Genomic DNA, 13122 nt, shown 5'->3' on the forward strand with positions numbered 1-13122 from the left:
TGCATAGCAACCATAGTTTACTGCATTTCAACCATAATGTTTTTTTAAATTGGGGAGAGGAATCGGTGGTTCCCCCCCACCCTTTGACGCAGATGGTTTCTTCCGTTCTCCCGGATGGCTTAGGTTCCGCGCTCAGGAATCACAAAGCGCGGGGTCACGTGGGCGGGCCGGTGCGCTTTGTGACGCCGCAGGCCCCGCCCTTCGGCCCGCCTATGCGCGCACGCCAGGCACGCCCCGCGCGCGCCGCCCGTGCAATCCCTGCTTAAGAGACCCCGGAGTGGGGCGCTCGCCCGAAGCCAGGCCGCGTCCGCCATAGTGCCTGGCTTGAGGTGTCGCCGGCGCCTGGCGAGGGCCTGAGAGCGGCAGGGGGGCGAAACAAAAAGGGAGACGGCGGAGCCCTCACCGTTGCCCGGCGGTTTCCGGGCCTAATCTTGCGGTACTGGGCCGAAAGGCGACGGGAGCGAAAGGCGAGAGAAGCGCGGAGCACTCGGCGAGAGGAAGCGTCAGGGAGCCTCGGCGGCGTCGCCAGGGTCAGCCGAAGCCCCCCGGCCGCTGGCTGGGGCCCGGGGTGGTGAGGAGGCGCTGCGAGGCCTAGCCGAGGCCTAGTACCGGCTTTGTGTCTGAGGCGGCGTTGGCGGCGGCGGCGGCGGCGGGGGGGAGGTGGAGCTGGGGGCGGCCTGCGGGAAGGCCTCTCCTCCGCCGACCGCGCGTTTCGGCCTAGGCCGCGGGGCCGCCCGTGGCCTCCGGGGAGCAGGCGAAAGGGGTCTGTGTGTGGTGGGGGCCTGGGCCTGGGGCAGTCGACGCCGGTCGTCCGGAAGCCAGGAGGAGGCGAGAGGCCGCTCGTGGACTCCGGGCCTAGGCCCTCTCCCCTCAACCTTCTCCCGGGGCCTGGGTCACCCCCGTCCACGGAGAGAGAGACCAACCGGGAGGTGCGGCCGCGCTATGGACCCCTGACCCCGCGGGGTCGTTCGGACTTTAACGTGTGGACTGACCGCTACTGACTGCACCGCCTGCCCCCGTCTCCTGCCGGCCCTTAGCATGAGCGAGGGGGACCCAGCGGGGTGACATTGTGCCCGTTGGCGGATTCTCGCTTGCCCCCTGCCCCGTCCTCGTCCGCCTCCTCCCACATGAAGCGATTCTGAATATCCGGGGGGGGGGGGTGTTTCTGGATTATTGTTTTTACGAACCCCCGCTTGTGGTTGGGGGGGTTATTTAATCTGAGGCCTTAGGGTCCTTCGGTGTCTCTGAGTGTTCTGTGTGTGTACATATTTTGCTCTTAAGTTTATAAATATACATATATTGAGCGTGTCCACGTCTCCTCGCTGAACCTTAGGAATCCTTTGGCACCATGTCCTGTGTGCATTATAAATTTTCCTCTAAACTCAACTATGATACCGTCACCTTTGATGGGCTCCACATCTCCCTCTGCGACTTAAAGAAGCAGATTATGGGGAGAGAGAAGCTGAAAGCTGCCGACTGCGACCTGCAGATCACCAACGCGCAGACGAAAGAAGGTAAGAGCCACAGGGGCTCCAGATCCTCGCTGGTGGAAGAGAGATGCTGGTGGCGAGGTGCCTGGCAGGAGACTAACCGCCATGATGTCTCTTGTGGGACTGTTCGTTCAAACGCTTTGGGGACGACTTTCATTGATAGCCAAGGGTTGCAGCAATCGGCCCTGGAGTTTGACTTATTTGATTTCTGCGTACTTGGATCATCTGGAACAGGCTGATCCCCAGTCGTGCGAGTCTGATGATTCCTCCCGAATGGTTTTTTAAAACGAGGATTTCCGTGGCACAGGATGGGGGTGTCGTCCAGGTTCTCTGAGTGCTTGCCCTGGGGCGTTTTCTAACCTGTTTTTCATCGGAAGGAGGGGAGGAGCGCATAAGCCAGGCTGCTTATTTGTTAAAGCAGCACTAGAGATACTTTTCTAACTTTCTAACCTAACCACATTTGGGGGTTTAATGGCAAATTCTGTGTTCTCTTCTCCCTCCCCTGATTTATTTAGTTAGTTTTAATTTTTGGAGTTGCCTGCGTTGTGGCGAAAGATCCTCACTTTAATGTTTTAGAGGATTTAATCCAGCCGGTCTTTAATGTTGGAATTGCTTTTGGAACTTGGTATATTCCGGTGTGACCACTTTTGTCTTGTGTGTAAATTCCAGAATTAGTAATGCAGTAATTAGGTAGTTGAACTCTTAGTTCATCACATTACTCTTAAACTTTAGCAATTTTGTAAAGATCAAAAGTACAGGTTTTTCTTTTTTTTAAAATAGTAATTGCTAGACTTTACATGATTATGTTGATACTAGGTAGGATACTGAAAAATAGTCGGCTGCTACCATATGAATAGCTTATTTGTAGAAGCCACTCTTTGGAATCTTTAAGTTCTTTCTCCTTTTTAAAAGCATTTTATATAATATTGAGAATGTAGCATAGGTATGAGAATGAGACAAAATGGCCTTTCAGACTGTGGCTTTGAACTTGTTTTGGTTTCTTTTTCGCATTACTGTAATGCTGATGTGTAGTTTTTAGTAGGTCAGTCTTTTGAGTTTTACTGATGGGATGAGAAGTAAAGTGAAGTGCTAGTTAGAGTATTTCATTGATCACTAAATTTGGCTTAAGGTGGAACATGGGTTCTTTTCGTTGAAATTTGGGGGGGCCCCCACGTCTGGCATATAGTTTGGTAGGTAGAGTAACTCTTGTCATGTACAAGAGCTGTTTTCCATTTATCAGTACATCCAGACATAACTATAATTGTGTTATGTTAAGAAACAGTACTACTGGCATATCACAACTCAAAAATACTCAATAAGGAAGAACTTTATATACTCACTTGATAACATGTGAAAGAATCGTCTCCACTTCCCCCCCTTTTTTCAGTGTATCAGACCTAAGGGACACTTCATGTGAGGCTTTGGTAATTGTAGTTACGTGGGAAAATTATTGGTGATCATGAACAGTTGAGAAACAGCTTTTAAAAATATTATTCAAGAAAATACCTTAAAGAAGATATTCTTTAAGGCCACAAAAGCATCCCTTAAGCATTATAGTCACGCTTAACAGAACAGATGGATTTATACGAATTTTAGGCCATCTTGATATGTGACATTTAATGAATGAGAGGAAAGAAAATATAAATGAAATTAGAGAATATTAAGGCAATTTTAATCACATACTATGCAATTTCATATTTTATTGGGGTATAACAGGATTTAATCATTTAAGGCTAGACTTTGTCCATCTTTTCCACCTAGTAATTGATAACAACTTTGTTAAACTGGAGTAAATTATTGTTGATGGAATTCCTGTCCATGAATCTAAGAGTTTTGTCATGTGTTGGTTTTTTTTTCCTAAGCCAGGAAATTATATGATACATTATTTTTACAAACGCTGAAAGCAGGGAAGTGCTTTGCCCAGCAGCATATTTTTTATGTATTTGTGAACTGTCATTATTGGAGAAAGCTTTGCTATTAGATTGGTTAAGAGAAGAGAAAATTTGTATCTTATGCAGTCCTCAAATTAGGAGAGAAAAAGATATCTAGGCACTTAATGAGTTTTATGAGAAATAGCATCCAGTGTCACAAGGCAGCTGAGTAAGAATGCCACTTGGTTTTAGCACCGTCCAGTGAATTAAAGAGGACGGAATAAATATTTATAGCTTCATAGTTAGGAGATTCCCTAGGAAAGAATGCTGAACTGGATCACTTTCGTTTGTTTGAATTAATATTTCTGTCATGTTTCTATAAAACATTATTTACAGTTTTGGAAATCTGTCCATGTTTAGGACTCTTACATCTTAATTAGACTAAAATGCTTGGATCAGAATTTCATGTTTTAGATTTAAGAATTCTTCTTTACTTCTAGACTGTATTTCAAAATGAATCTCAGATTATCTTTTTTAATGTTTTTCCTGAATAAACTTGTTTTCCTAATTTTCTGCTTATTTGCAATCCCCCTCCAAAAAAAAAAACCACACACACACACAACAAAACAACCTTTATCCTGAACTTAGTGTGAAAGATTTGGAAGCTGAGGATGAAGTATTTTCAAGACTGTTTCTCCATTTCTTAAATTCATCTTGTTTTTCATTTCATCCATAGTCTTCATGTTTTTGGATCCGAAATGACAGTGTTGCATAGAAAGGGTCTTTTGAAGCTAACAGGCTACTTATTAAGGAGGTATTTAAAGGGTAAGAAATCATCAGTGTAATTCAGGTACTTTAAAAGTTCAATTAGAAAGCATGTGGCATCAGGGCACCAGACTTTAAGCTTGACAGAGCACTGTGTTGATCAAATGAATAAGTTTTCTTGGAGAGCTCATGAACATATTTGCTATTTGTTCCCACAGTGAACTCTTTTGAGGGTTGTTACATAGGCAGAAGCTTAACTGTCCTGTGTTTGACACCAGGTTTTGGTTCCAGAATTTTTAAAAGATACCCCATCTCCCCTGCTCCCAGTTTTTCTTACTCAGAGCTTGCTTGGAATTTGGGACTATCCTGAACTATCCAAAAGATAATGATGGTAGTCTTACATTGGTATGCGAAATCTAGGAAATTGCATCACTCTAATTGGATACTTGTGAAGATACAGCTTACTACCTGAAATATATTGAAAAGAGCCCTTTCCTGAACAATTTAGTTTATAACAGGAAATAGTAATAGTGTGATTAAAAATAATAGAGCTGATACATATATAAAAACTTAAAATGCTTACATATGTGATAAACTTAAAATAATTAGAACAGTGGTAGTCAGCCCCTAGGTGCTGAGTAACGTTAGTGAATCAGGTAAACTCAGTGATCTTAAAAGAGTGAACCCTGATACCTGATTGTGTGATTAAGGGAGATGGGTACATTTTTACATCTGTCTCCCTGTAGTGGATTATTTTTCTTTTTGGTAATTTTACAAATTCTTTTCACAGCAAATCTTTTTTTTTAACCATAGTTGAATTCATTGGTCCAGCTTCTTTTTTAATTTCATTCTTAGAAAAGTATTGCAAGCAATAGTCCAAAGAGTAGAAAAATTCTTCCTCCCTGTTTGTCTGCTGAGAAAGTGACATCCTTGTTCATCCAGCTGCTTAAGCCAGGAACCCAGGAATTCATGCCTGATTCCTCTTTCACCTTCATCTCTGCCCCCACATCCATCCGAAAGCCTTCATTCTACCTCAAAACACTGACTCTTGGTTTCTCTGTCACACTCCAGAACAGATCATTATTCTCTCTTACCTAAACTACGCAGCAATCTCCTTATTAGTCACCCTGTTTCTATTCTTGTTCCCATGCAGGTTCATTCTCCACTTAGATACCAGAGTTATCTTTGTTTTTAATATTGTTTTTAAAATTGTCATCATTTTTATTTAAAATCCTTCAGTGACTTCCTGTTGTACTTAGAAACAAAATATGAATCAGTATATATAATCTGTACCTTTCTACCTGTATTTCAAGTCATTCTTTCATTTTCATCAGCTCTTCTGGCCTTTTTGTGTCATTTTTTCACATGCTTTTCCCTCTGTCTGAAACATTCTTTGTCCAGTGTTTTTGCACATCTTGCTGCCTTCTTAGTCTCACATGTCATTTCCTCAGAGGGGCCTTCCTTGAATCAACATACTATCCAAAGTTGCATCCACTTTTAATTCTTTATTACAAAGCCCTTTATTCTGTATTTGAAATGTGTCATATTTTAATTTTTACTGTGTCTTCCCCAGTAATCCTGTATTTAGGGCCTAGGAGAGAGAGAATGTTTGCATTCTAAATAACAGCTTTTTCTCATATAGTTCAGATGTTCTGCATTACTGGCTAAATAGAGAATGACTTAGTCTTACTGAGATTTGGGGTTCCACAAAACTAGAGGTGCCAGAGCCAAGAACCTGCTGACACTATTGGGTGTCCTTTTAAGAGAAACCCCTTATGGCTTTGGATATTTGTTCTGACAGTTTCAGTAATCTGGATGCAAGGAGCATGTAGTTATTAATGCTCCTTTATATTTAAGATTATTTCCCGTAACATTTATGTCTGGTTGAAGTTTTCTAATTCTTGAGGACTATGACTTATCCAAATCCCAAATAGAAATTCAAATCTTTATCTTTTATTTACAGAATATACTGATGATAATGCTCTAATTCCTAAGAATTCATCTGTAATTGTTAGAAGAATTCCTATTGGAGGTGTTAAATCTACAAGCAAGACATATGTTATGTAAGTATTTATTAAATCCCATGTTTAAGTTCTCAAAATAGACGTTTTTTGTGAGAAAGAACAAGTATATTTTAGAACTGAACTCATTACTTTACCCTAATGAGTATGTCTTCTTAATCCTTAAAATTATGAGGATGAGTTTGTTTTTTCCTGATTTCTTCCCCCAGCTAACTTAACTTCTAGTTAGGAGTAAGAGCTATTAGAAAGATTTTTTGCTCTGTATAGGTAATATTTACAAAGACAAGAAAACGATGTTCAAATTAGTGAATAAATATTACTGAACCCTTCTTTGGTTTTTATTTGCCTGTACACTTTTTCCTCCTACCATTTTTTTTTTCCCCCCTACCATTTTTTCACTACAGAAATGTACGTTAAGTGTCTTAAGAGATCTGTCCTAACTATTTTGTCAGCATCAAGAGTATTCAGTAATGCTAACATTTGTTCCTAATCAGTACGGGGCTTTTGTTGGGAAGCTGTAGCGCTTAGGATTTACGACCACAGACACTGGAATCAGGCTTAGGTTTGACTCCATTTACTCCGTTTACTGTATTTGGGTAAGTTACCTAAAGTCTGTGACTCAGATTCCTCAAAATAAAATAGGGATATGAGTATTTAACTCCAGGGAGTTGTAGGAATTAAATAGTGCCTGGCACATGGTAAATGCCCTTTATTGGAGTAAGAATGCGGTACTATCTTAGGAGTGGTCTAGAGCTTAAGAAATTCACTAAAGGGGCAGGATTAAAACTTTATATCTAATTTTATCTGCTTTCTTGAAATTTCAATGGTGATAACAATTATAATATGTGAAAAGGGTAGCAACTTGAGCTATTTAAAGTGTAGAGATTTTTACTTAAAGGTGAGGTAGCCTTACTTGAAATTCTGGCAATTTCTGCTTTTGGTCAATGAAACATTCTGGAATTTGCCAGTCCTAGGAAATGGAATGTGTTCTTGGAATTGAGGGAAAATAGTCATTTCCTGGAGCTTTACTTCATGTGGACAAGTTTTCTAAGAATATTCTCATTAGTTTAGTGTAAAGTTATATTCCATATGTTAACGTTTGGAGGTTCTTTTGTGTAATATCTTCTGTATAGCAACAACTTAAAAAGCTGAATACTTTTTTTTTTTCCTGTAAATACCAAGTGAACTATGTGCCTTTAACTTTACATAATTTTGAGACATTGTAAGAGAAGAATTAATTCCTAGAATCTAGTGTGAAGTTATTCCTTAATTTACCAAGTGCTTTTTAAAAATAGCAAACGTTTGATTTCAGTAGATTGTTTTGATATTCAGAGACTTTGGGGAGAGAATAGTTCAAAGTATCAATACTAGGGAAAATAGTTACCCCTTAAAGAATTAAATGTGAATTCACTATGTATATGATTTCCTTTGTAATATACTTGCCTCGTGAAGTGCCTTTGAATTTGTTGAGCAAATACTAGTAAATGAAAACTTCATTTTTATCTCAGGACTTCCAAATCATGCACAAATTTAGAAACTCCATTCATACGCTGTCTGACATTTCTTTGTAGTCAGGATAGCATAAACTTAAAACTAAGCCTTTAAAGGCTGTATTTTAGCAACTTGACCCTTGTCCCCTTTTCTGTGTGGACTTTTAAAGGAGTTTCTCCTTGAGCTTATTTGTGTATGTATTTTAAAAATCAATTTGTTCAGTTCTCCATAACCAACTTATTTAACTTATTCTTTTAACCAAAATACTCTGTCAGACTGTTGATTTTTTTGGAACTTAGAATTCTTATTTAGTCTTTGGTCATTGTCTTGAGACTTTTTTAAAAAATTAAACTGCCAACCTGTCTTTCTGGATTTGAAATTTAGTTTTTGGAGCACAGCAATTTCTCAGGGATCCAAATTAAAAAATGTTAACAGCAGTGGTCTTGCTTTAAGGAAATCCGATGTATGAAAATTCATGTCTGTACCTATTAAGAAACTGAGGAATAATATTATTGTTCAATCTATTAAGAAATAACGACAAAGTTTCTTAAATAACAAAATCCTCATACTACCTTTCAGAAAACATTTATTGTATAAGTGGCAAGATAACACACCTATTCTAGAATTCCCCAGTATGGATTTTTTTTTTTTTTAAACCAGAAATGCATCTTAAACTATTCAAAGGTAGTAAAGATTAATCAAGGTAGTGTGTTTATTACTTCTGAAATTGGCTGATTTTAAATCTTTATGCCAAGGAAAAATTGTGTTCCTAAAAATGTGTGATTAGAGAGATGTTTTTATCACAAAAATTCATTAATAGCTATTCACAGAGAGCTAATGCTGTTTTTCTTTTTGTCGTTTTAGAAGTCGAACTGAACCAGTGATGGGAACTTCAAAAGCAGTATGTAAAAACACAATCTCACACTTTTTCTACACATTGCTTTTACCTTTATAATGGTAGCAGTGAAGTAAATCATTTTAGAACTTAATATCCAACTGATCATAGTACATATTGTAAATAAAATGTATTTGATGACAGCTCAGTTGAATATGGATATATGTGGCATAATTTGCACACTTTATTTTGTAGAAATGGGTAGTTTGTGCCCAAAAAAACACTGTTTCATATTAAATATGATAGCATTCTTCCTGTATGACGTTGTGTTGTACAGTTAATGTATGATCTTTTTTTAGATCATGTAGGTTTTACACTAATGAACATGGTAACATGTTCTACATCTGTCTGTCTATAGTTAGTATTTTGTATGTATGTACAGGCTGTTGTGTGCTTTTTGTTTCTTGCAATAAAAAATGTTTGGAGTGTATATTTTGCCATTTTCACGTTGTATCACTTAGTTTTTTTTTTTTTTTTTTTTGGTTTTTGTTTTTTTTTGGTTTTTGTTTTTTTTTCTGCCTGATTGATGGCTTTGAAAAATGCATTAGCAACATCCAAAGCATATATTTAAGGTTTGATGCTTTCTCCAATTTCAGACACGTCATAGAAAAGAGCTTTCCAGAGACCATTGATGCAGCTTTTATTATTTAGTTTTGCTTTATTTGGCAATTTTGAGCTCCTATTCTTTGTTTATATCTGTACTGTAAAGTGAAACCTGGAATTGGGCCCCCTACAAGTATATCAGTGTCTCGTCGATGATTTTGATGATTTTATACAATTGAGTACATCGTTCTCAAGTTTTAACAGAGGTCTTCTACTTCTCTAGTCTGCTCAGTTGTCCAAATTAAAATATTTCCTCTTTCTCATAAGATATTAAAATGCTGCATTAATTGTAAGCCAGCTGAAAGCTGTAGCTTATCAAAGGTAACTCCCCTTAACCAGGGTAACATCTTAATAACCTTAAGTATGACACCATTTTGACTTTGAGCTTTTAAGTAAAAGGTAGCAGCATTCCTAAGTTGTGGGGTGAAACATCCATTTCAGAACAGAGATCTGTAGTAATTGGGTTCTGTAAAACTTGATGGTTCTCTAAACATTTGACTGCTCAGGCTTGATTTGTACACAATACAAGATGTCTGAAATCTTCACGTAGAATTTAAGGGTATTGCTTGCTGTTTCAACTTTATCCTTTTAAAATGCTACTGATCTTTTAATTGTGTATCAGGCATTTCACTAACCTTGGATCATTGGATCTTAAACATGATAACGTAGAATATCTGAACTTTGGACTTGTTCTCTAAAGTATATGGCCTTTAGTTCTCATGGAACTAAATATAGTGATTCAAAAATCACAACTCTTAGTGTTTTGGTTTTTTTTTTTTTCCCCTCTTTGGGGTATTTGGGGTTTTTTGGGGGGGTGGTTTTGTTTTTTTTTTTTAAAGCGTAATGCTGTAAAGACTGTCCACAGTTTCTGTTTTGCTGGTGATTGGTTTAAAACTGATTTTTATGTATCCAAATGCTAGCACAAATCAGATTGACTATACTGGTGACTGTAGTAGTTAATGTAACACATTTTGTATAAAGTACAGTTTATATAGTATTTTAAACTAATTCAGATGAAGTTTTATTTCTTGAAAGCAATTATTTCCTTTTTGTTTATTAGCATGTGTATAAACACAGATCACATGTTCATAAATAAAGTTAACGTTCTTTTAGCCTTGTGTGTTCCCTGGCATGTCTGTATTACACTTACAAGAAGCAGTTTATTTTATGCTTATTTAGGTTTCTCTTTTCTTTCTTCTTTTTTTAAAAAATAACTTTAAAAGTGGCTTTGATTTTTAGGTAGAATAATTTTAAGTGGAGATATTAGGTAACTTAATATCCCCATCATTTATTTGCTTGGGGTACATTTGCTGACATTTAAGATTTGAGAGAATATATTCATAAAGTGTAATTAGTGCCCATCTTAGGAGACTTACGTGTATTGTGCAAATTCACAAAAGCCAATTAAGACAGAATCACTAAACCAGATTTCTAAATTCTAATTAGTAAAAGTAAATGTATGTACACTTTTGATAATTTAAGCCAGCTCTAATCAAGGATGACTGTTTCTATCTATATTCCACAACTTTTGTTTGTAGTCATCCTTCTATGTTGGTACTCCAAAGCTGCGGGTTCTTCCTGCTTACATTTTGTAAGATCCTTTAATTTCAAGCAAATATAGTTGGCATAAAAGATTTCAGATTCTTGCTTTCAGATGCAAGACCACAAATTAGATGTGAGAATGTGGGTTAATTTTGATGTCTACGGTGTGCATTAATCAGTGTTTTTGGAGACTACTTTTTTTAAGTAGCGTTTTTTTTTAAATCTGAAAGTTATTGTATTTATTGATGCTTAGTACGTATAAATTCCTAGTTTCTAAAGCATTTCTTGTCAGCATTTTACACTTATTTCTTAGTACCTTGCTATATGTAGAAAACAATTGGATGCCTTTCTAAATTTGTGGTAAATTTGACTTGTGTATTATAAGGTATTAAAGTGTTATAGGGATTATTTGGTGGAAAAAAGTGATTTAGATGCTGTTGAATATCTGAAACCACTTTTAACCAGATAAATATACACTACTAATAACAAGTTGGCAGAAATCTAAAAGGAAGGATAGGAAAGCCCAGCATAGTAACAAAAAGACAGCTATATCTTAGGAGTGGGAAGAACAAAAAAATGTTAGTTTTTTAGTTCCAGGAATAAAAAAGGGTGATATAACTGATTGCTTTCTTTCTAAGGAAATGATCAGTGTGCATATTCTAGACAGTAATAGGCTATTTTTAAAGACTATTAATTTCATTGATTGACAGCAGTTTGTTCAGTCCTTGTTTCTTAAAATTCAGGTCATTCCTGGTTGATATATCAATAAAATATTACCCTCTTCAAAATAAATTGAATAGGTCAGAATTTGTTCTGGATAAAAATAGTCTATTTATGTGTTCTTTCAATTTTTCTTTTTTAAATTTACCTCCTGAGATACTCGTTCTTTAAGGAAAGAACACTTCAAAGCTGCACAAGAGTGAGAACCCACTGGTGGGTTATATGGCTAGGATTGTATGTGGGATTAGTGCATTATGGACTCTGTAGTCCCTCAATGTGGAGCTAAGAACCTTTGTTTAAATAAACATCCCAGTAATAATATCCATCAAACTAACTTTTAAAACTCTTAAGATATTTATAAGATGTATTTTAAATTTAGCCAACATCAGTTTTGTTTCCATTTATTGAATTACTGCTGTGGTGGGCATTGGGCTAAGAACTTCATATCGAAACTGATTACATTTCTGTTTGGGGCTCTAAGTCATGCTGCTTTTATTTTAATACTCTTAGTTCTCTGGAATACTTGAAAAATACATGATGAAGACTCACTTTTTTTTCTTTGGTGCAGACATCTTGTTACATTCTCTCCATTTTAAAGAAGAGTTCTGACCAATAATGCATGAGAAATTTGTAACATGTTGAATAAGCAGCCCACTTACTCCATAGGAAGCTAATAATGTTTTCATTTTGGTACACTTGTAGGGAAATCATATCTTTAGACTTACATGCCGAAGGTGTGTGCGTACACACATACATAAACATTTTTTTAAAACTGATATTAACATATTCAGGGGAACAATAATGAAGAAGTTTTAAATGTCACATTTGAATTTTTTTTTTTAAAGCCCTTTTATATCCATGTTTAATACTTGCTCTGTTTGATTAAATTAACTTTCTTTTCTCTGCATATTAAAGTCCATTCTATAACTGCTCTGTTTGCCCTGCCCTGGGGTACCTTTTGTTTCCCTTTATTTGGCTTAACATCTTTGCCCTGATAAAGCTGTGGTTTCTTTGGCGAGATTAGCTATTGTTACTCTTTGTATGGGAGAATAAATGAACTTATTCAGACTGAGCAGTACATACTCAAAGAAGAAAAAAGTAGCAATTATCTGGGACCTGTTTTATTAAAGCAATTATCTGAGCCTTTAAAGAGCTGCTTGTTTTTACAGTGTTATATAATGGCATTACAGGAAAGTTCGAAAGATTTCTTATTCTCTCTTCTAGTATACATTGTCTTGAGCATTATCAAATTTAGAGACCATTGATAGACATGGGACTCTTACTTAGTATTAAACCACCACTCTGAACAGATTTCCTATGTGATATAGTTTTCTTTACCCTGTTTTCTCATTGTAATTGAGTCCCTATCAACGGTTAGCCTTTATTTACTGTATGTGGGATGTGTGGAGAAGGATAAGTGGGGTGAGTTACATTTCAGCTTTAAAACAAGATAACATTCTTTAGAAAACGTCTAAGAAAAATGCCCAGTATTTGAACATTAAGTGGCAGTAGGGACTAAATGATCACTTTCAGATGTTTTCAGTGTGGAACTTGAATGTGTGTTTAATTTTTTGTGAACAGATTGATGACTCTTCTGCGTCTATTTCTCTGGCCCAGCTTACGAAGGTATATATATATATATATATTCTTGAAAATATAAATCTTTTTCTAACATCGTATTTTTTTTTTTTGTTTAATGTGGAACAATGTTTTAAGAGGGGTTG

General features: G+C 37.1%; 1 protein-coding gene across 3 annotated transcripts in view; it reads left to right on the top strand.

The window, feature by feature from the left end:
• The first annotated feature begins 243 nt into the window (after positions 1 to 243).
• The window catches only part of RBBP6 (RB binding protein 6, ubiquitin ligase), a 32288-nt gene continuing 19409 nt past the window's right edge, over positions 244 to 13122 (top strand). For 2 of the 3 annotated variants that reach the window (XM_059899041.1, XM_059899043.1), the window contains exons 1-4: positions 244 to 1514; positions 6090 to 6189; positions 8503 to 8539; positions 12980 to 13024. In XM_059899041.1, coding sequence (XP_059755024.1) covers positions 1349 to 1514; positions 6090 to 6189; positions 8503 to 8539; positions 12980 to 13024 — 348 coding nt within the window. In that variant the 5' untranslated portion in view covers positions 244 to 1348. The remainder of the gene's footprint in view (positions 1515 to 6089; positions 6190 to 8502; positions 8540 to 12979; positions 13025 to 13122) is intronic. The other variant, XM_059899042.1, reaches the window with a different exon arrangement.

Source organism: Balaenoptera ricei, chromosome 15 (genome assembly GCF_028023285.1).
Source record: "Balaenoptera ricei isolate mBalRic1 chromosome 15, mBalRic1.hap2, whole genome shotgun sequence".
NCBI classification, from domain to species: domain Eukaryota; kingdom Metazoa; phylum Chordata; class Mammalia; order Artiodactyla; family Balaenopteridae; genus Balaenoptera; species Balaenoptera ricei.